This window comes from Haliaeetus leucocephalus, unplaced genomic scaffold (genome assembly GCF_000737465.1).
Source record: "Haliaeetus leucocephalus isolate CR32 unplaced genomic scaffold, Haliaeetus_leucocephalus-4.0 Scaffold135, whole genome shotgun sequence".
Lineage (NCBI taxonomy): Eukaryota > Metazoa > Chordata > Aves > Accipitriformes > Accipitridae > Haliaeetus > Haliaeetus leucocephalus.
The window spans coordinates 2,170,272-2,194,920 of NW_010972571.1; the positions used below are offsets into that span (position 1 = coordinate 2,170,272).

Consider the following 24,649-nt stretch of genomic DNA (forward strand, 5'->3'; position numbering starts at 1 on the left):
GGGCGGGGTTAAAAAAAAAGCCACTCTCCATCATCTGTCAGCAATCCTGGTCAACGGGGGCAGTCCCAGGTGACTGGAGGCTTACCAATGTGATGTTCATTTACAAGAAGGGTCAGAGGGAGGATCCAGGGAACTACAGGCCTGTCAGCCTGACCTTGGTACCGGGGAAGATTATGGAACAGTTCATCTTGAGAGCGTTCACATGGCATGTACAGGACAAACAGGGTATCAGGCCCAGTCAGCATGGTTTTACGAAAGGCAGGTCCTGGTTGACCAACCTGATCTCCTTCTATGACCAGGTGACCCACCTGGTGGATGAGGAAAAGTCTGTGGATGTTATCTACCTCGACTTCAGCAAGGCCTTTGGCACTGCCTCTCATGGCATACTCCTTGAGAAGCTGGCGTCTCATGGCTTAGACAAGTGTACTCTTCCCTGGGTGAAAAACTGGATGGATGGATGAGCCCAGAGGGTTGTGGTGAATGGAGCTAAATCCAGTTGGTGGCAGGTCACAAGTGGTGTTCCCCAGGGCTCACTACTGGGGCCAGTTCTGGTTAATATCTTTATCAATGATCTGGATGAGGGGATTGAGCGCACCCTCAGCAAGTTTGCAGATGACACCAAGTTGGGAGGCAGAGTTGTTCTGCTTGAGGGTAGGAAGGCTCTACAGAGGGATCTGGACAGGCTGGATCAATGGGCTGAGGCCAATTGTATGAGGTTCAACAAGGGCAAGTGCCAGGTCCTGCACTTGGGTCACAACAACCTCATGCAATGCTACAGGCTTGGGGAAGATGTCTGGAAAGCTGTCTGGCAGAAAAAGACCTGGGAGTGCTGGTTGACAGCTGGCTGAATATGAGCCAGCAGTGTGCCCAGGTGGCCAAGAAGGCCAACAGCATCCTGGCCTGCATCAGAAATAGTGTGGCCAGCAGGAGCAGGGAGGTGATTGTTCCCCTGTATTTGGCACTGGTGAGGCCGCACCTCGAGTACTGTGTTCAGTTTTGGGCCTATCACTACAAGAAAGACATTGAGTTGCTGGAGCGTGTCCAGAGACAGGCAACCAAGTTGGTGAGGGGCCTGGAGCATAAGACTTATGAGGAGCAGCTGAGGAACTGGGGCTGTTTAGCCTAGAGAAAAGGAGGCTAAGGGGAGACTTTATCATTCTCTACAGCTACCTGAAGGGGGTTGTAGTGAGGTCGGTGCTGATCTCTTGTCTGGTGGCTGGAGAGCTCCAGAACATGGTTTAGTGGGCATGGTTGATGGTTGGACTTAATGATCTTAAAGATCTTTTCCAACCTAAATGATTCTATGATTCTAAGTGAGATAAGGGACAAGGGGAATGAAGATGTCATTCTTAGACCAAGGATGGGTGCTTTCTGTGAGAGCCCACTTAAGGCACCGCATGTTTGTTACTGTTTCCGATGTAAATCCGCTATACTATATGTTTTCTCTGCTTGTGTGAGAGTATATGTTTTAATGGGCCAGGTTTCACACTTTTTGTTTGTTATTTTTAACCAGCAATTGTAGATTTTGTGAGGTTTTCACCCAAGTCTTTCAGAGTTATCATTACTGTTATTGTAACTTAATTTATGCTGTTGTGCACGATAGATGTAATGAACCTATTTACTCATATTTACACATATGGGGAGGTCTGAAATGGAGTGATTTTCCTACACCACAATATAATCCATGAGGTCAGAGTCCTACTTCATGCACCTTATTTTGTCAAAATAAAAAGAAAACCAACAAAACCAGCAACAAAAAGCTGTACCTTTATTCTCTTTCCTTAGATTAATTTCCAGTTAAGGAATTAGTTCTACAGTATCTCACCTACAGAAGTTCTTTCCCCTTCATTTGCAAGAAGGAAAGACATGAGCAAGGTCAGGTGCATTTACTCAACATTTAGAGCCTACCTGTGTATACATAGTATAGAAGCGTTCTTCTGAATTCTTTCATGGATTGTTTACTGATATTGCCCAGTTCCTGTGTTTTAAGGAAGTGTTCAGTCTAGCTTAGACATGAAGGAGTTTAGTCCCCATACAATCCCCATAGGATAAATATAGGTCCTTATTCTGAGTAACCCCTTGGAAGGAGTCACTTCCCACCATTCCTGTGGAGATGACCCTCCTGATCCTGATCCTGAGGTTCAGTAGGCTAAAGAAGAGGTTCACACTGCTTTGGTATTGTGGCCACCTGAATTGCAAACGGTTATGAAATGGACAAAGGCATTTATGCTGGTATATATGATGCTGCTGGTTAAATTCTCCAACTGTGAATTGGAATTACTTTTTACATTCAAAACAGTATCTAGAACAGCAATGAATTTCCAAAATTATAGCATCAGGTCGCATTAAAAATGTGGCAGTATGATCATGTTGTAATTTATAGCTTTCTTCTACTTTTGGTGTTTTCAGTAAGTGTAATTTACAGAACCTTGAGCAATTTGAGCTAAAAACTTCTTTTGTTTGTGTATTTTTAGTATTTTTCTCTATGTTTGCTCAGTGCCACTTATACTTGATGAGATAGAGGAACAATCTATGTAAATACCTGATTTTCAAGAAATTATTTCAAAGCTCTCTGAATGAATAAGATTATTCTCTTTTGCATGAAAGCTGCAAGAAGCTACAAGCATCTGCTGCCATTTGGTCAAGATATTCTTCACCACTTTCTTTAATTGGGCTTTGGAGAAACAAGGCAAGACTTCAGACTACCTCCCGTGACACTGGAATTTGATTAGCAGCATCTTTATACTTCATTCTTGTGGAACAAAGGTAGTGTTGACATTGTCTTGCAAGTTGTGGTAGGTTGACCCTGGCTGAATGCCAGGTGCCCACCAAAACCGTTCTATCACTCCCCCCTCCTCAGCTGGACAGGGGAAAGAAAATATAACAAAGGGCTCGTGTGTTGAGATAAGGACAGGGGAGATCACTCACCAATTACTGTCACGGGCAAAACAGACTCAGCCTGGGAAAAATTAACTCAATTTATTACCAATCAACCAGAGTAGGGTAATGAGAAATAAAACCAAATCTCACAACACCTTCCCTCCAACCCTCCCTTCTTCCTGGGCACAACTTCACCCCCAGATTCTCTACCTACCCCCAGCAGCGCAGGGGGACAGGGAATGGGGTTTACGGTCAGTTCATCACATGTTATTTCTGCCACTTCATCCTCCTCAGGGGCAGGACTCCTCACACTCTTCCCCTGCTCCAGCGTGGGGTCCCTCCCACGGGAGACAGTCCTCCACGAACTTCTTCAACGTGGGTCCTTCCCATGGGCTGCAGTTCTTCATGAACTGCTCCAGCATGAGTCCTTTCCACGGCTTGCAGTCTTTCAGGAGCACACTGCTCCAGCGTGGGTCCCCCACGGGGTCACAAGTCCTGCCAGAAACCTGCTCCGTGGGCTCCTCTCTCCACAGATCCGCAGGTCCTGCCAGGAGCCTGCTCCAGCATGGGCTTCCCACGGGGTCACAGCCTCCTTCGGGAACCCACCTGCTCCAGCGTGGGGTCCTCCACGGATATCTGGTGGATATCTGCTCCACTGTGGACCTCCGTGGGCTGAGGGGGGACAGCCTGCCTCACCATGGTCTTCCCCACCAGGGGCTGCAGGGGAATCTCTGCTCTGGTGCCTGGAGCATCTCCTCCCCCTCTTTCTTCACTGACCTGGGGGTCTGCAGGGTTGTTTCTCTTACATGTTCTCACTCCTCTCTCTGGCTGCCGTTTTCTGTCTGTCCCAGCAACTTTTTTTCCTTCTTAAATATGTTATCCCAGAGGTGCTACCACTATCACTGACTGGCTTGGCCTTGGCCGGCGGCGGGTCCATCCTGGAGCCGGCTGGCATTGGCTCTGTCAGACACAGGGGGAGCTTCCAGCAGCTTCTTACAGAAGCCACCCCTGTAACCCCCCCCCCAGCCTTGCCACACAAAGCCAATACACAAGTATAGTGGCAACATTTTTTTATGTGAAACTATTTTGGACCAATAAGAAGAATTTAGTCAAAACCCAAAATGTAATTTGTATGTTTTTACCAAAAAATGTGTCAGAAAAGTTACTTGGTTCCCTAACAAAAATGATTCACTGCAGAACAGTTAATAGATAACATTTTCCTGGGATGTTGGAGGTTTGGGTCTTGCATGAAGTACTGAACACTGGCCTATTGTTTTGATATGAGTCTCTTTCTGATGTAAGTTTTTATTCAGGCGGCTTTTTGGGGTCAAGGTAGGTGGGAAGGGGAATTGGTTTTCTTCCACAGCAGAATGAAAATACTATTTGCTATAGAAATGCCAAAGGTTATTCTGTACTACTTAGCCTCTTTATTTCCTTTAAAAAAGAACTAGATATAAAACAAAACAAGCAGACATAAAAAGGTCTAGGTTTTGAGTAACTAGGTATTTTCGGTCCCTTCATGATTTTGGTGTGTTTCTTCTCTTATCTGCACTGTTTATGTCCTTTGATGTTCAATTTAGGGATTTTTTTTGATAGCAATCTTTTCGTATGCCTGATTTCTTTCACTGAGACAATACTTAGTCCAAATTATTATTTTCTTCTTCTAAGGTAATCAAAACCCTGACAATTTTACTATGCATTTATACATGTACTCCCTACTGCAGGGAAGTTCCAGATGCTTTGAATTTCTCAGACCATATCCACTTCTTCATCCAAAATCTAGATTTTTCTCCGGAAGACCATCTTATGGCAGTGTTCACCTCAAGTCTTTCAGGGACCCCAAGCAGCAGCTTCCTTGATTATTTAGATATCTTACATAAATCAGTATTGCTAAGCTCAGGTGCTCCTGCTCTAAGCTATAGCAATCATTCAGGAGGTCCATAGTAGCTTCAATGTAAGAAATAACAGCCTATGTCTACTTCACACATCTATTTTACTTTTCCATTAAGGTTATTCTGCTTGTTTGTTCAACAACACTGGCCCTTCCACAGGTTTCAGCATTTTTCCACAGGATTTTTCATGAGATCATTCTCAGTTGGCAAACCCACTACAAGATGGTTCATTTTTTTTCGAATACCATAAATTACATTCTCACCTGTAACCTCCCTCTCATCCTCTCCCACTCCCAAAAGATGGGGTTTTTTTACGAATCTTGCTCGAGAAGGGTCATCAAACCCTATAATGAGTTTCTTAGAATTATTTTGATTCGGAAAGGGTGAGTTTGGGATACACAATGTAATTCTTTGTTATGGTAAATAGTGCAGTATAGAACTCTACCTTTTCTGGAAATGACATTTGCTGGACACTGTTCATCATTTTCTGAAGCATTTTTAATATAATTTCTGTCAATTAGTCAGAAGAACATTCTTTGAACAGACTTTCTTTTCCACAGCATTATTTTAGATTAGTGTTGCTTCTCTGAGAAAACTGCATGCAGAAATTCTTGTCGTTTACAGAGAACTCATTTCACTGCAATAGGTACATGGGAGTCTGCTGCTTCTCCCCATTAAAATAAACTCCAGATTACCATTTAATTTCAGGGGCTGAGAGCGGAGCATATAAACTGCAAAGGCTCAAAATGGTTCCTTTTAGCCACAGAGTCCTGTCACCTTAAAATTGAAATATAATTATTATAGAGAGAAATCAATACAGCAGAAGTCACCACAAGCTCAAATTGTCACGGGGGTCATAGAGGGTTGTTAAAGTGACAGTGAACAGCCCAGAAATTATGTGTATGAGCTAGCATACATGAAAAGCAGCTTTGAGCTCCTTTGAGTAACAGCTTCAGGGTAGTATAGCACTTGTATAAAATGATTAATGTTTCTTATTCAGAGAATATAATAGCAACATGTGATATTTGAACAGCCAGTGGTTTTGACATGAGAAAGGTATGGATATTGTTATTTGGGTATCTCACATATGGAAATGAAAATCGTATGCAAAAGGTGTGGGGTGTTACTACGTGCAGGACCAGATGCATCTGTGATAGTGACGGCTGAAAAGCTGAGGATGCTGCATCACCCTCTGTGGAGTGCAAGTGCTGCACTAGGCAGATGGTGCTGAAGAAGGATGATTACTGTCCCTTTTGCCTTCACATTAAAACCAGACCTGGATCTGGGGCTGTTTTGAGGATAGATATTTTGTTCAGGTGAGGAACAGTGGCATGTGATGCTCCAGTGATGACAGAGGAGAATTAGTACGTTTATGACTCGTGCCTCACTGGAGTCTCTAGAATGCAGAGGGCATAGCCTGTTCTCAGTTTCTTCCATTGGCCACTTCTAGGGCTGAAAGTGTAATTTGTTCTTCTTTCTTTTTGTGAATAGTGGCTGAGAGTTCCCTGTCCTCAGCACATGGACAGTAAATAGCTTCAAGTGGCCTTGCATGGTAGAAGCAAGGGGAAGGACCACAGAGCTTTTCCACTCTCTTTGTGCTCAGATCCTTTTATATTTCTGTGTTGAAAATATTTTCTTTGTGCACTTACTAATTTTCTTTTGTATATGGAATCTGCTGTACCACAGTGGTTTTTTCCATGGTCACTTCCAAAGGGGAAACAAATTTCCACAGAATCTACTCATTTCAAATGATAAGATGAAACTTTCTCAACAGTAGGTAAATAGTTCTTCAACCCCAAATCATCACATTGTAAAGAAATCCAATTCCTTTTTTCCAGTTTAGTTGGAATCAGGATATTTTCCAAGCCTCTGAGCTACCACTCCATAATCAACATAGTCTCATAAGAAGAAAGGAGCATTAGTTTTCAGAGGCAGGAACGTGATCTTTTAAAGGCATTTCACACTGTGTTCAAAATGTCTAGCTTAAGTTCTTCCCCTCAGGTGTGCAGGAATAACAGCTCACTAACCTATTTCCTGTATTCTTCCATTAGCTCTGTTAACAGCATCTGTAACATCTGGCTGCTCAGATATATTGCAAATCAGTAACAGTACATACATTGAGGACAAATATCCAAAGGGCTATCCACTGCAGTAGTGTTATAAACAGGTTCATCAGGCATGATACTTAGTAAAGGCACGTGTAGGACACTAAAACCACAGAATATTATGCAATGGCAAAAGTCTGGTATGTCTGTAAACTGAGCACCAGTTGTGAGTAGGTGACATAGTGCTTAAACCAGCTGTAAACAAACCAGTCTTCAAGTCCTTATTTCATTCCAATTTCAGACAAGTGATAAAGGAAGGTATGAACAGGATCGCATTGATAAATATTTAACAAGGATGTGGCTCTTCTCTTTGAAAACTTTTCTATTCAGGAAAACCGTTCAGCTGCAAACCTTTCTTTCAGTTGAACTCTTGAAACCATCATGATCCCAGGCTCTTAAATCATTAGACTATATGATTTGAGCATATGAGAAAATGTGTTAGCTTGACTTATAGCAAGTCCATTCCTACCATTACAGGTGAATTTTAAATCAACAGAACAGTCTGAAAAAAACAGCAAATTAAATATAGCTGAGTTTCACAAATGGCCCTCCTGCCTGGTGGATGAACTTAAAATTTCCATGTATTTTATTGGAGAAATTGTAAAATATGCTTCCTTTGGAGGTGGGAATCTGTGGACTCTGCTCTCCAATGGGCACCCGCAGAAAACATCAAACAGCGGCTGAACTCCCTTGTTAGGGACAGAGGGTTCAGTTCTGCCAGGTAAACAAGTGCCTTCAGGTTCCCATCGAGAAACTCCTGGATGACACCGTGCACTGTTACAACGTGCTGGTGACTCACAAGTTGCAATGTCCCTTCACTGCTAATGTGGTTTTTTCCCTCTCTTTTCCATCTGCAAGTGCTGTTTCACTTGCAGCATTTCAATGCATATAAAACTGCACACTAGCATGTAAATATTTGACAACATATTGTAGCATATTGACAATATATTGCAATATAGCTTTTTTAGTTATGTCAGCAGTGTGTGCTGGCAGTCACTGCACAATCAATAACAAATAAAGCTGGTCAAATAGAATGTAATAGTTTTTTTCTGAATTTTTTTTTTTTTTTCCCAAATCAACGCAGCTTAAGGGTGGGAAAAGAAATATTTCATTGTAACCTCAATTCAACTTCATCTATTGGATTTAAATTATTGTTGCACATAATATATGTGTAATGTGATTTTTTAATTCCAGGTAAATATCAAGAAAAATGTAAAAAGACATATCTTAGATTAGTTAATATTTCCTTCCAAGGAAAGCATGTTGACGTCTGCTTCTGCTAGTGGAGTTTAATTTTGAAGAACTTCAGAGCCATCTCTGCTAAAAGTTCCTCTCCTTTACTATAGTTCACCCACTACAATTGCACTGATTTTTTATTTCAAAGGTGCTCTGTGATGATAAATGAGCAGTAACAGCATTGCTACTATTTGAACAAAGTCCTTCTCAGTCCTTATACTTTAGAGTTCAGGTAGATGCAAATGAGATTGGGATTAGAAAAGCAATAGGAACACATGCAGAGATTTCTAATGGAGGAGCAAATTATTTTCTTTTTTTAAATTTTTTTCCCCCTCTAGCATCCCAGGAGCCCATTTCACCATGAGGGTTATTTTTGGTTTTGTTTTTTTATTTTGTTTCCCTCTGATACTGTCTGGCTTTTTGGTCTGCTTTGTTCTAGGAATAGGTACTTTGACTGGTCATGAAGAAAGCTGCAGTCATTATTCTAGTATTGACCTGATGCACTAATGGCAATGAAGGCTGGGTTTGAGATCGTTAAACACTGAGTCTCTTAAATGGCTTATGATCTGTGTTTACCAATAAGACTAGGGGATAATTTAGCATCCAGATGCCCAAGTTTTGCTTAGGTGTCTCTATGCTGAACTGCATCAGAGATTAACTTTTTTTGTAGCTATAAATATTGCGTACAGAAAAGCATTTTCACTGACAGACTAAATATTATTGTAAATGCAAAGTGAAAGGTTGATTTCTTAGCTGCTGAATTCGGAACTTTTCTACATAATGGGAATTCTTTTTGGCAATGCAGGTTAAGTGGGAGCTATGGCAGCTCACCCTTGAGCTGAGTCCATAGAGCTAGATACTTCAAATATTGTTTTGTACTCTGAATTTGTAGCTGTTACCCAATTTTATGAATACATTTCCTTGTAAAGTCAGCCTTTATTTGAAATGTCCTGGCTAATTAAATCAATTATATAGCTTACAATGATGGGTCCTTTGTTCATCAGTCCATACTTGCAGTTTATTATGCAATAGCTCTACCTTTTACTGTACTACTGTAAATTCACTGGAATATATGGTATTTTTTTAGTGAAGAGTGGGAATAGGTACCAGTATAATCAACTTTCTTTCTTTCTGACTCACCTATATCTGGATAAATCTTAACTTCACATTAGTGACCCGGTTAACTGTAGTGAGATTTTCAAGAGGAACTTTAATGTTTGGAATTGTAGGCATTATGAAATCATTTTGGTCTCAATCAGATTCAAAGGACAGTAGTTGGTAAATGAGCTTGAACTCTAATTAAACTCACTTGCATCTAAATATGCTGGTATAAAGCTAAGGGTTTTCATATGCTATTTTTATCATTCAATTAGGTAATCTTTACTGATAATGTGGTCATGTTCTCTGTAACAGTAATTTGCGTGAACCTGGAATGAGACTCGTTTTGTTAAGTTGCACATGTAGGCACTGTGGAATCAAACCTAAATGTAGTAAATCCTTTCATCCAGAAGAATTACGGACTGTTCTCCATTTGATAGAGTAGCTATGTGAGTCACTTGTTTAATTAATGCAGCTTCTTTGATTGCTAGGGATTATTTTTTTCTTTTGTACATTTTTTTCTTCCTTTTAAATTCATAAATAATTTAATATTTAAAATTAGAATGGTGGTTGGCTGTGCTCAGTTGCACAAGAAGTCAGATAGATGTTCTCTTCACTGATAAAGATGAAGACTTGCAGAAACCATCTGGACTTTGATTGAAAAGAACCGTTACAAGAGCTGGGGAAGCACAATGATGAGATTTATAGCAGACATAGCTACAGTGTTAAAGCAAAACCCCTTTTGTCATTTTTTGTTAAATAAGATGACAGTAAGATTTATCAAGGGAGTGCTGAGTTTAATTGTAACATGGTCTCATTACAAACAGTCAGATAAATTGTGTGCATTAATTATGAAGCAAAGAATTGCATAATAGCCTTTTCCTTTAATTATCTCAATTCTAAAGCTCTGCCATGGGATGTTTAACAAACCTGTGTCTCTGTATCTGATGGCATGTGATATAAATTTGTTCTGTTTCTTAGGTTATAATTTTTGGGTATCAGGTCATTGAAACAGGGCAACAGGGTGTAAGCCTGTGATTGAAGGTGTAGGTAGCATAGGTCTGGTTCAGCTTGTTTAACTGTCTCTGAGTTTATGCTATGTGTCTGGCAGAGGTTTCTGGAAACTATGCAAGTCTTCTGTTGATCAATGTCTTATCCACTCCAATATGTCCTGCTTCCAAAGCAAACATAGGCATGCAAGCTCCTAATATTCTTCCTTCAAACTTTCATGTGAAAAAGTCATTTGATCATCACAGAAAATAAGCATAGAGGAAAAGAAGCATAATTGAAACAAATCTGCTTTTAAATTGTGATTAATAGTTTTGGAATACCTCTGTCATATTCATCCGTGTCTGCTGACTTGCTGCTAAAGGAAAACTTGATGAATGTTGTTGGACTTTCTTGTGTCTAGGCTTCTTGTCCCATCTTTAACAGAAGCACTTTTAAATCGTCCTTTACACCTCACGCAGGCTTGAACATAAGCCAGTTATTTTTACCCGAAGGTAATATACAAGTACACAATTTGAATATTTTTATTTACTTTGCACAGACTTAGAGCACTTAATTTCTGAGCTGAAGAGTGCCACTCATGGTTTTGTCAAAATCTGTTCTTTCAGGTTGTACACAGATTTGCAGCAATTCTACTCTGTTGTTGCAAATGCCCTGCGCTCCTAAACAGTCCCAAAGACTCAAGGTTACATCTTTCTCAACAGAACATGAATTTAGCTTGGATGTGTTTTCTTGTCTAAAAATAAAAAAAAAATCCTACCAGTAATCTAGTACTGTGTCCTGATCAACCAATCTGAATAAAATAACTTAATATTCAGGCTGATGAGCTGAAAGAATAACATGGAATTCAACATCCTCTTTATTATTATGGAAGTGTTGCAATCTACACATAAACATATACCAAAATATACAGACCGATAGGTTTGTATCACTCATTGCAACTTTCCTACTGTAAATTCAAAAACAAGCAAAATTGCTGTCTTCCAGTCCATAAATTTCTAATAAATTATTCTAAATAAAATAAATTATTCTAAATCCTACTCCGGATTTTAAGATCTAGCAAGCTATCACCGAAGATCATAGAATTAAATGCTGGGGGGTTTATTTGTGTCACACTGAAGCCTGAATGATAAAAATTTCACCCTCAGTTCTTGTTTCTTGAAACATTTTATGGTTCTTTATGTGCACTAGGAATAGCAAGTGATATTAAAGATTCCAAGCTATGAAAGTAAATTACAGAAGTAAATAAACTTTTAATCAGAAAATTTTAAGATATGTTTTTTAAAAAAGATTTCTTTGTGTAACAGGTAAATGTTAATTATCACTTAATAAATATTACTGAAGAATTTGATGAAACAGGTGATTATTGGACAAAATTATGTTTCTTGATCCTTAAATGCTACAAGGAATTTTTTCAATAAATTATTTAAATATGTTCCTTAGTCTACTATTTTGGGATTACAGGCGCATCTTTCATCATTTGATTTGTACTTCAAGTTCAAGAAAAACAGAAAATATAATACTGATTTTCCTAAAGCTGATGGTTTACTGTTCTACTCAAAAAGTTCAGCAAAATTAGACTTGCAAGCCTTATCAGACATCTGCTGATGTTAATGGAAAGATTGCTTCTTACTCTAGCTGGCACTGGATTGGCTTTTAGAAGTAAATTGTTTTCTTCTATGAATGTTAAAGTAACCCAAAGTGTTCTGGGTTCACTTTGATGTGAATGACAGCAGAATCTGGCCATCTTAAATTTTTCATAAAAATCATGATATGCTTGGTAAGCTCCAGTGTATTCCTGTTCATAATGATATTCAAACACTCCTGCACTCTGAGAGCATCCTCCTTACCCTTTCTGTCTTTTTGGTGTTCCATATTCTGCTTCATGCAATTCACAACAATTAGAATTTAAAAAAAAAAAGTCTTTGCATCACATAATTATATCTTAAACAATAAGAAACCCAGGAGTAAATTAATTTGATAGCTACAGATGCATTTGGAATGTATGATCTGCAGGTCAAACACCATAACACCATCATTAAACTGCACTGCAAGCATATGATTTTAATTCTTTTGGCAGTGTGGGGATTTAGTTTTGTGTTGACAAGGGGAGCAGCATGTCAGTGCATGAATGGTAATGATACTTATTCCCTAGTTAGGCAAATAAAAATGACAGGCTAAGTCAAGCACTGCACTGAACCAGAATGCATTTTTAAATCACATTATTTGGTAAATTAGAAAAATCTGTTTTAATATAACAATCATTTATTGAAAGACTTTAATTAGATTTAAGCAAAAGGTGAGTAACTGAAGCAAAGTTTTAAGAGTAAATTGATCATTTAATAAACCTCAGCATTGCCTTTAAAATACTGAAATCGTAGTAGTATCAGCCATAGCATTTTATCCCTTGGGTAAATAAAGAGTAACGTAGCTGAAGCTGTTGGAATTTCATGGATGTAGAACTCTTGTGACAGTTAAGGCTGAAACAGACCTATTTTTCCTCTATTTTAGCTTATGAATTCTGTCTCTCCCTTCCCCATTCATGAATAATATATCCCTGTATGGGGATTAGGCATATCAACCTGAGTTTTCCATTAAAATAGTTCATTATTTCTCTTTAAATTTATGAATATTTATCAAGGGATTCTGGGTTAGTTAATAGTATTTCCCTTAATACATACACATGAATCCACATGCGCATAATTCTGAAAAATGAGAGGTATCTGTCTTGGGACTAGACTGCTCCTAAGCTCCCGCTAGCAAGCTGTAAGGTAAACATTCCTTAATAAGCGATAGGCAAAAAATAGTCTTTCCTCCCTCAAAGTGAAATGTAGACAGATTCCTCCCATAAAACTTTTTTTTTTTTTTTTCAATTCAAGATGGGGAAACGCAGGCCAAAAAACTGTATGAGAACTTCATATATTTTCTGGAAAGGGTCTCCATGCTAATTTAAAAAGGCTGTAAACTGCTAGAGCTGTTGACGTAAGTTGAAGATGAGAGTCTAAGGCACAAAACCTTCAAAGACACTTCAGCAAGGCATGAAAATGAGCTACTAGGCTGCAAGATTTGCCAAAGATCTGATTTCAAATTAGAACATCACTTTTGGTGGTTGATGTCCATGTCAATATACTATTCTTGAATTTATCATACATAATATTTGCATCTTACACACACTGAAAAATTATAAAGTGCGTTAAGGTGTAACAGGTTGGTGAATTTTTGATATGCCTGTTTCATAGGGGAGAAGTATGGTGGGGCCCTGGAAGACAGTTGGCAGTGTTTTTGGATGAAATCTTTTTCCCTCACAAAAAAAAGGAGAAAACAAAAGACACAGAATTCCATGTAGCTCTAGAATGTACCTCAACTCTAATTTTAAGGATTTCCTTGCAAAATTATATAAAAGAAATTAGTTTGAGTGTTGATAAAGGTCAACTTTAGCTTATTGAGAGCATAGAGAGATTAACTTTTTTTAAGATACAACTGTGTCTGTTCTGACTGCAGTGTAGTTGGAGTGGCAGCATAACAGAGCACCTTTGAAATTTCTCCAAAGCTTCCATGTTTGTCACCAGTCTTTGGTCAAGTGGTTGTTTTAATGCGCTAACATTAAATCATCTCAGAGGCAGTTATAAATTATTGCTGGAGGATGCAATGAGGCAAGCTGTATGTAGCCATGAGGAGCCATCCTATGAACATGCTTTGTGGACTTGATTTTATTTCCGACTAATGGTCTAAAAAAAGAAGTTTCATTCTTGTTTGCAGGCAGTTGGGACTTTGCGTCTAACTGTATGTCCAGTTGTGCCTTCCTATGAAGCTAAAGGAAGTATTATGTCAAATGATGTAGAATTCAGACTGTAATTTGTGTTTTACTTTTGTGTTCTTCTACAGATAGTAACTTCATCCTTGCAAATGCTCAGGTGGCTAAAGGATTCCCTATTGTTTACTGCTCAGATGGCTTCTGTGAGCTTGCTGGATTTGCACGAACTGAAGTCATGCAGAAGAGCTGCAGCTGTAAATTTTTACTTGGTGCTGAAACAAACGAGCAGATGATTCTTCAAATTGAGAAATCATTGGAGGAAAAGGTAGAATTCAAAGGAGAAATCATGTTCTATAAGAAGAATGGTAAGTTTTTCTTTCCTGTTTTGTTAGTCCCAAAGAATGAAACTTAGCATTAATACATATAATATGTAGTATGCATTTCTATGTAATGATTTTGGATATCTATAATCAGACTAACAGGAATAGATTTTAATGAAGACAGTTGGGTACACATTGAGACTATGTTTATATTAGTGTTACTGATTTTATGTAAGTATATGAAAAGTTACAAAGCTGCAGAGAAGAAATCCAGGGTCCTAAACTGTGTTGTGAGATACTGTGTTATCTGCACTCAGTATGACACTGCATTTTCTACTTTTTCTGATATTGAAGTTCTTTCCCCTTATTGCTGAAACTGTAATTTAAAAATTAATACTCACTATAAGGTAGACAGTGGCTGTGTAAAATTTTCAGCCCCATCAACAAAATGCTCAGAACTTTGAATGATCCAAGTGACTTATTCTCCACAGCCACTATGTATAAATACAGTAATAATGATTTTCAAAAAATGGGATAAGTACCCTAAGCAAAATTTAAATTTAAGTATGTATTGTCACATAAAACAAATTCTGGGCATTAAGCAACTCCATAGATTTCAGTAAATACCAAGTTGCACTGCCAAAGCTTTCACTCCTATAGTAGGGCATTTATAAAGACAATTCCATAGTCAAGATGATGGAGCCACGGAAGAAAGCGCCCCATGATGCACACTTACCTGCTTCTTTCATTTGTATCAGGCTCCTTCAGTGTACCTATTCTGTAAGTGTTTACACTGCCATCATTCATGTGATCTTCAAACAGATGACACTATGTGAGATACTGACAGGACTGCAGCCACTCCAGTGCTACAGGAGCCTTCACATGTGCTTAATGATCCGTGGGTGCCTCTTGAGTAATACCTTCCATTTTATTATATGGCTAGAATTTCTGGGCATATATTTAAGCCACAGGTTTTTCCTCATAGATCCTACTTATGTCTTTACCAATGAAAATATATTATTACTATTATATTCAATACTTTAAAAAGTTGTTTTCTTAATAACTATATATTGACAAGAAGATAATCAGTGATTTAGAGTATTAGGAGAAGGCAGCTTCACTTTCCCTGACTTATACAAAAAAGAGAAATGTTGCTTAGTTGGCTTGTGTTCATGACTGCTATTTTTCACAGTATGAAATTTTGAAGTTATTTTGAAGATGCTGCTAAATGCTTCCTCCTCTTGTCATTTTGGGGAGGCTTGGGGGAGTGTTTGTTGTTGGTGGGTTTTAGCATTTAGATATGACTCCCATAGTTCCTTGAACTCATGTTTCAGGAAAGTTACTCAAAGACAGTAGTTTTAAATTTGTAAATCATGTCTGACTACAGGGAAAAAATAATCTTAATCGGGCAGGATAAGAGCTGCTTTTCTCCAGCATTGTATAGTGATGAGTGGGCATGGTGCAAAGAGATTTCAATGTATGTATATGAAAGAAGTAAACCTAACATATTCATTTCACTGTCTTGGTCCTGGATGATAAATTGTGATTCCTTTACACAATGAAGGGGTGCTTCAAACCTATAATAGATATGATTAATGCAGGCAAAAGGAGATTGCAGGTCAATTTGCTTATCAGTGAAGTAGCTGAACCACAGATAAATAGATAGAGAAATAGTTTAGAATAATAGAATTCCCACAATCCATCCTACTTGCATCCATGTGTATAATTTGACTGGAAGTAATTCCAAGACATTTTCTGAATATGAATAAATTTCCCAGACTGCTTATTATATTTTTCATTTTCATGTATTTCTGTACCACTGGGAAACAGAAATGAATTGATATTAAAATAACATGAGACTGTTCTCGAATAAAAGCAAAATTTATCTTAAAAAATAATCTTGTTTTTTCAACAGAGCTGCAAAGTGCAGACACAAAATTTGGTAAATCATCTGTTTTAGCTAAATGTTGGTTTGGGTTTTTTTTCAGAAGAAAAATTGAACTTCTGAAGCTGTTAGGCTTATACAACATTGGCAGAAAAAAAAAAAAGAAAAAAAGATGTCTTTGTTGCAGAGAAATGTTTTAAAAATATTTTAAGACATAAGAACTTCGGGAATAATGGCCCCCAAATGACTGTATGGATACGTTCTGGCTTACCCAATATTGAAAATAATTGTCAGATGGGCTAGTGCCCAGTGTAATGCCAGGAACATAGGCCAGAGGGATACAAGTAACTAGCCATGTCTAGTTGTCATAGGGTTACATTTCAGTGTCCCATTAGGATTTTAGGGTGTCAGAGTAAAACTAGGTATCTGGCTTTAGTCCACTATTCAGAGGTAAAGTCTTGCTCTGTATGCCTAGCTACGAGACCAAATGAACACTTTCAAGGATAACTTCAGGGATAGAAGTTCAGCTTCAGGGATAATTCTGAGCTCACAGAATAGACTGACATCCCTCAGTATACTTCTTAAAAGCTTCATAATGAGTACAACATTATGATAAGAAATGACTATGAGGGAAATGAATATATGAACACAATAACTTTTTCTTGGTTTCTTCTTCTGGATTTGACGTAAGATGTCGAAGCTTGAAATTTGTAATTAATCATGGTTTTTTTCCATGTGTGTCTCATCTTTTGGGTTGATTTCTTAATTGCCACATCTTTTAATATTTGAATTTGATTTAAACTCAGTTTAAAATTGATTTAGTTTTTATCATTAAATTAGATTGTTCATTCTAAAGAAGTAGTGATTCAGTCTTGGGACATAAAGCTTTTACTAGTTTTGATCTGAATTTAGTAAGCTTGAATATGGGGCCTTTCACAGTTACTTAACCATCATTTAAGAATTCACATAGTGCTTCTGCTCAGTAATTGTTAGTTAAAGGAATGACTGTTATCACTAAAGCAACCCCAGCAACCAACATGCAATTTCATGGAAGTTCCAGACTGCTCTGAGCTGACACTGCAGCAAGTAAGAGTGACATGCAAGGAGTTGGGTAGGGAGCTAAGTAAGATGGATTACCTGTCTGTGGGATGAAATGCAGGATTTCATTGTCTTTGTCATTTGGTTTTGGATCTTAATGAAAGGATGATCTTCAGCAGTTGTACTCTGACCAAACTGTAAAACAATCCACCTAGAATGACTAGAAGTGGATAGGAACTTTTCTCTGTTCCTTTTGGCATTTTAACAAATCCTTAGAATAGGATCAACTGGGTGTACCTTCTCATCCAGGATATTTTCTGCCATGTTAGCACAGAGCGGTGTTAGAACTATGGCAGCAGCAACAGCTGCGTCAGAGAGAGGGGTCTTTTGAAAATCCCGCTCAAAATACACTTTTCATCATAGTTTCAGTATTTATTTTGGTTCCTCAGTCAGTTTCTAACTTTTTTTTTTGTCAGAGCTATATTGGGTTTTGAAGACAAACAGAAAAGGAAACTCTTAAAGGACAAGGAATTTTGTGATTGTTTCCTTCTTCAGAAAGTTTTAAAATTATATAGCTTAGGAACTGATTTTTTAAATGACTATTTTTTTCTCTTACTATTTCTACACTTTCTTCAAAACATCTGCAACAAATTAAGTTGTCAGTTATGATAATGGCAATACAAAGTAACCTTTCCGAATTCAAGTGAGTTGTGAGAAAAGAACTCACTCCCTGGATGTCTTTTTTAGAGTGATCTGAAAGCAGATGGACACTATGCTGAGGAACTACATTTAGACAAACCCTTCTTTTTCTCCCCGCCAGACCACTGCAGAAATTTGCCAATAGCAAGTAAATGTAGTTAAATGAGGTCTTCACAATCCCCCAAACTGAAGTACAAATAAGCAGCAGCATGGATTTTTAATTTTTCTGTTACAGCCTAAGATGACGCTACAATAAGCCCTATAATCATTGGCTTAGTCCAGTCTAGGTTCTCCATCTTCAGCTGCTGAGAAAGTCATACATTGGTTTCCTTATTACCCCATCAGACTAATTTCCTATGTCTCAAAAATCAGTTTCTAGTATCTAAAAAGAGGTCTGTTCTTACATGCACCCTCTTAAGACCTGCAGTAGTCCTACAACCTTCCTTCACTGAAAGGAAATTGGCCTCTTTCTGTGTATGTGTAACTTGCATGAAACACTGTGTAGTCAGCGATGGCCACTTCTGACTTATGGACATTTGAGAGGCTTCACTGTGGTGTCTGTTGTATCTGTGCAGCCCAGCAACAGGGCTGTTTGTGCAGGCTTTTGTGGACAATTAAAAATCCCTGCTGTAAGAGGACTGGAGCAAGTGGGTGTTGCTGGGACCAGCATTACAAGTTGCCTTAGGCCTTGGCTGCAAGCAGTTTGCTTCATCTGTGATAGACCACGGGGACTCAAGGGACATTGTCACCTTCTAGGTGTAAACTGATTTAAACACTTCGGCATGTGGCTTGTAGTTCTTGGCCCCTAAAGATTTGGTAACTTGCAAGGTCAGGAAGGCATGATATAGTTATTTTCTTAATTTTTTAATTTTAAGAGTCAATATGATTAAATTGAGGTATTTTGGCTCTTCTTATCAGTGTAGGAGAATATGTGTTTTAATAACTCTGTAGCCTGATCTGGAAGGTCAGGACCAAGGTATTTTTTCAGATTAGCAGAATATGAATGGAGAAAGGGTGAAAGTCAGAGCCTCTTACTGAGTTGCTGGATACCATCAGGAAAATGGCCATTTGAAGTCTAGGTGCAACAGTGTTCTCACAAGAGCAGCAATGACAGCCACAGGCAAATGAAATAAGCCTCAAGCCATGAGACATCATCTATAGCCTCTGCCATGGTTGCAGTTGAATAATGTGGCTACAGGATAACAAAGGCTCCATTACTTTATTTGCAATTAATGCATGACTTGCGTTAAGCAAACAAAGAAACCTGGTTTTAGATGATGAGTTTAATCTTATTTAAAATTATAGAAGACTTGATTAATTATAAAGAAATTTAAGACATTAATTTCCCTTAAAATGAAAGAAAATTAGGTTTTCTTAAAGCTTTTCTTCTCTACTAAAAGTATTTTGCTTGTTGCAGAAATGGTATCCCTTTTTTCCAACAAGAAGTCTAAAAACCTACTTTTAATGGTTGTCTGAAAATATCCTGTGTTATTTTGAAAGATGGGAATTGCATGGTACCTTTTTAATACGAACTGACTCCCCGCTTTAACAATCTCCTGAAATCCACCATGTCTTTGGGAAATGTTAAACCCAACAGTTAGAGAAGAGGTATTTATTAGAATTTTCTAATTGAAAAAAAAACCAACAAACCTTCCGTACAGAGACATCAATTTGCTAGTGATGTCTACTTACTAATGTAGAGGAAGTCCCTTGACAAGTTGTTTGGCAGGATACTTCATTGCAATGTGACCTTACTGTTGCTCTGCCTTAAAAACGTGGTCTAAAAATAAGAAAGCTAAAAAGCTTTTGTGGTTGGTTTGCTCACATTATCTAAATTATAGTACGAAATACAGGACGAGGGGAATAAAAAGAGCAGGCAACACTGAAAAATTAAACTGATGGCAATATCTAATTGCAACTACATAAGCCATAAACGATAATTTGTATCTTTATAAAAGCATACTCTTTTTTCTTTTTTCTTTTTTCTTTTTCTTTCTTTTTTCTTTTCTCTTTTCTCTTTTCTCCTTTTTCTTTTTTTTTCTTCCCCCCTTCCATGTAGCTCAGTAGGCATTACAAAGTTTCACTGATCTTGGGGAAATCTTTATCTTGAAAAGCAGTATAGTTGTGGATGTAGGCAGAAGGCATGTCCTTATTTTCCTCTGTTTCACTGAAGAGGCAATTTTTTGGCTCCTTTTCTCTCCAAACACTTCATTTGATTGACCCACAGCCTCTGATAAAAGGTAGTGTGTAGCCTTGAAGTGTGTAGATGTTTTAGAGACAGTCCCAGCTTCTGCAGCAGAAGAGGAAGACAGGGCAGACTTCTGCTCCTCTGGAGAGCCCTGGCTTAAAGTCTGCAGAGCCTTGAGTGAAGCGGTCAGTGAAAGCCTGCAAGGAGATGCAAGGGGATGAACTCCAGTTAGAAGAAAAAAAAAACCCAACCAAACAAACAGTAAAATCCCCTGCGTGCAATGTGATCTAAAACATCTGAGATCTTTTGCTGTAATTTAATGAGACTTCAACAAGACTGCTGCTTACTAACTGGCAGCGCTGATACTTTGTTTTGATGGCACTCGTGGTGACATTGGCTAATAGCTTCTTTCAATAGCAACATGATTTATTAAAGAGTAATTCACTAAGAAAAAACTTGTTCGCCTAGAAGCACATTGATAAGTAAATAAATCTGTATGAGAGTTTCCTGCTGCTTACTGCATTGTTACAAAGTGATGGGTCCTTCACTGCTTACAGATGATTACAGATTAGTGTTTCCACACAGGCACCCTGGGCTTCCAGCCGCACTTATGAATGGCTGTTAGTAATGCTGTATGCAGTTTTTTATTTTTTTAAGATGTATTTCATTATGCTACTTTTTACACAACCATTTTTAGGAAGAGATGGACTTATTTATTTCGCAGTGGGATGTTTGTACTACATCAAACTGGTCACTCTTCCCTTCAAATTTTGTCATAATTTTATGGCCACAGTGAGGCTGCTGATAGGCTGCCTTTTATTTTTATGAGTTTTAAATCAAGCTTTAGCTAAAAGCTGACTTGCGTCCCTGTGCTTCTCCATGACTTAGGCTGTTCTTTAGTTAAAGAAAGATCAAAGTACCATTTCTCCTGATGACTACCTGCCTCCTTTCTGCTGACATTTCCTTATTTTGTTCATGATGCCCAAATCCACATACCTGGATCATGGTGCAGACTAATTGCCTCCTCCTGTGCTGACAATTGCAATGAGTTCTTGCATTAGCTCCATAGTTTTTTGGAAGAGCAGCAAGAGGCGCATGTCAGCACTGTCTATTGAACCCTCTCACTGATTTGGCTACGGAATTGCAAAAGCAGTCTGATTTTATAAAGCAGTTAAGTAATTAAAAGGTTAAAACCTACTCCTTTCCAACTGGCAGGGTTACTGTAATTCTTTTCAGTGGGCAGGCTCAGAGTCTGTTTACAGCATGTGCTCACATGGATTCAAGTGGTGAACTGGGAAGATTAATCCTCTCTACAGTGTTATGTAATTCCTCAGTGTGTGTTTCAAAACCCTTCTGTACAAAAACCATAAACCTGACAGGATGGAAGTATCAATCCAGAACCATAATTTGACCCCTTCTCAGGTCCCAGCTTTAGCCCCTTCCTTACAGAAAGGTGCCGATGGACAGCGTGTCAAGTGCAGGTTAAAGTCCTTGAATCACAGCCTCAACAGAAAATCCTCAAACTTGCTGAAAACTGCTGATTAATATTAACAGATAAAACTAAAATAATAGACAGGAACTATAGAAGCACTGATATTCTCATTAAGCAAAAAAATTCTCTGACCTAATCTTGTGGAAAAAGCAGTGGAAAATAAATGATCAGTTTCTAAAATGGAGCTTTGCAGTCTAAGTGGACAACTAACCAGCAGAATCCCCTCTTTCTCCATGTAATGCCTGTTGAAAGCTATATGAATAAGTGTGAGGCTGCGACCAGCACCTCTCCCAGCTGGAGACCTCTCATTCTGCAGACTCCAGAGCTTCTGTTTCTAGGGGTTGCCACTGCCAGAGACACAAGAATCAGGGTCACAAAAATATTTTGCACGAAGATATTTTCATTTATATTTTTAACACTTGTTACTTGAAACAGAAAAAGTGGAAATTTTTCTTTATAAGTGTAGTGGTCTGTTTTGGTATTGCTGTGGTTTTGCTTACAGGAAATTTCGCGTCATCTTTGAAGCTTCTTTTTAAAAGAATAAAATAATGAGCTTAAAAGCACAATAATGTCATTTGAAAACATAGGTGTGTTTAGATGGATGTGGGCTACAACTCCTCCTGATGTCAAAACATCAGACACAATTTTTAAAAGGTTAGGTAGCTTATAGGGAGAAACTGAGAGAAATGAAAAAAACGTGTGCATAAGTACATGCTTTTTGATATGTATATGTGTATATATGTAAATATATATGCACATATACATACATACCTGTATATGAGAGCTCATCCTTGCTTAAGAAAATTTCTTGCTTTTTTTTTTCAAGGGACAAAAGTACATCCCTCAGTAGACTGGGAAATCATATTTACTGCTGTGATTACATCTACATGTTGGATTAGAAGCTCTGAAAATCCAAAAGGAATAAGGACCATAGATTGTAAACACAGTTTTAACAATAGATTTCAAAAATACAGTAATCGAGGGAAAGCAAACTTTGCTCATTTTGGGATTGCTCAACTCAAAGCAATGAAAAAAGCGGAATTCAACTCAAGAAAGTAAAGACTAGAGTGCTCAGGAAGGATTGAGCCTGACTATTTCCGAAACAGTCAATACAAAGATATTGAAGAAACAATATTCTGATTTGGGTTTTGCTGGTTTTGTTTTCTTGTTTATTTGGGTTTTTTTTTTCCACTTTAACTATAGATATTGGAAATTTATTTATGTAAATAGACTGTGTCAGTCAGTACTTTCCTAGGAGTTAACTGACAAATGCTGAATGCCTCATACTATTATGACCGTGACAGAGTAATGATCATTGAAGGTGGAGGAAAAGTTGCGGACTGATAATATTTATGAATCTGCCCTGAAGTTTTTTGCATTTAAACAGAATGCATTTCATTCACTTAACTGCATTTTTGGATAATCCTGTGTATTTTGCTAATTGTTATAAATGTAACCTCGTAAATGTATTATTACATCAGGGAAGTATTTATCTCCTTTATGCAGTTTTCTTTTCTAATCTGGATGAAGATAGGAAAAGGAAATTAGAGCAGACAAAAAGAAAGTAGTACACATAAGGATAGTGTATATCACATAGCTTTAATAGGCATTGCTTAGCTTCTCTGCTTTTGCTCAATGAAAACTCAAATGTAACTAGAGGATTTTGAAATGCAGTTTCATTAAGTAGGAAAGATAGTGGAGTTATAAAAGGAGAGACAGGAAAGCTGAGTAAACAAAGCTGAAATGTAGATGTGCTGGAGCTCATAAATTAGTTTGCATAAAATGTGCGCTGCAGACTGTACTGTGTTGCATACAAAAAATGCAAAGAACACCAAGGTTGGAAAAGTCACGGTCTTGAACCAGGAGCTGCCATAACAGAGGCAGTCTGTGTTCACATCATAATAAATGGAGACTCCGAGGTGGTGAGTTAAGCCTCTCTCTGCTTAACGTTGGCAGTTGCAGGGGAGGCAAGAATAGGAGTTTACTGTCCTGAAGTGTCTCCTCTTAGAACATCCTTTCCCTCTCTCCCTCTCTCCATCATGGCAGTGACGGCAGAAAATGTTAGACATGCTGGGCACCATGACATAATGAGTCACTGAGTTACCTTGCAGTAGAGGGAACAGAACATAGGTTGAAGATGGGCACAGAAAAAGAGGGTGAAAACACATGGAGGGGGGGATTTGCACATTCTCTGATGAGATGTGATAGATTTGAATAATTTCATGTGGTACTCCATAGCCTATACAGAGGGATGCAGAGCTATTTTTAATGGAAGTTTCTAAATCAGCTCCACAGGTTTAACACTTACCTACTTATTCATACTGAAATGCAATTTTTACTTTGTTAAGGTATCTTACATATCACCTTTCCTCTTCCAAGTTCTTGGGATACCACTGTATTCTGGTTTAAGATATTTTGGAATGGATTTATATTGGCTGTTAAAACCTGTAGGGAAAGTTGCTTGTAGGATACAAGCATGATCTGTTGACCATACAGAACTTGGGGAAACAAGTTCTTGAGCCTTCTTTACTACTCCTATGAAAGTGTTAGCACAACCATCAGTGACCATATAACTATCTCCTGATAGCCCACATGTGGTGGTGTTAGTTTTCCTGCGATATTGTCAGACCGAAGATTGTCACTAGGATATAGCACACAGGCTGTCATCTACAGTTGCAGAATTCAAGGAAAAAAGTGATAGATGTTGTTAATACATACATGTGATTTCTGCAGAGATGATGGAGAAGAATGAGGTGGTTATTTGCTTAAAGCAGCAAAATCTTGCATTAGCTGTATTAATTGATCATTGTCAAAGTTGTGAAATTTACAAGAGAGAAAGTACTCTAATTATAGCTATACTTTTTTCAGCTCCATTCCCTTTCTGTTTAGTTCAGTGGCTTTTTTTTTTTAAGCATTGTTTTCTTCTTTGCACTTTGCTCTCCTCAACAAAATGTTGACATCTTGTCAAAACCACAGAACATTCAAAACAAAATGTTATCAGTAATGCTGGGAATCTTTGGATAAGCTAATGAAAGAGAGGCAAAGTTTTTGGTG

General features: G+C 38.2%; 1 protein-coding gene across 1 annotated transcript in view; it reads left to right on the top strand.

The window, feature by feature from the left end:
• Window positions 1-24,649, top strand: part of KCNH8 (potassium voltage-gated channel, subfamily H (eag-related), member 8) — a 208,782-nt gene that overhangs the window by 53,783 nt on the left and 130,350 nt on the right. Inside the window, exon 2 of the mRNA XM_010585899.1 lies at window positions 14,105-14,338. Within this exon, the coding sequence (XP_010584201.1) occupies window positions 14,105-14,338 (234 nt within the window). The remainder of the gene's footprint in view (window positions 1-14,104; window positions 14,339-24,649) is intronic.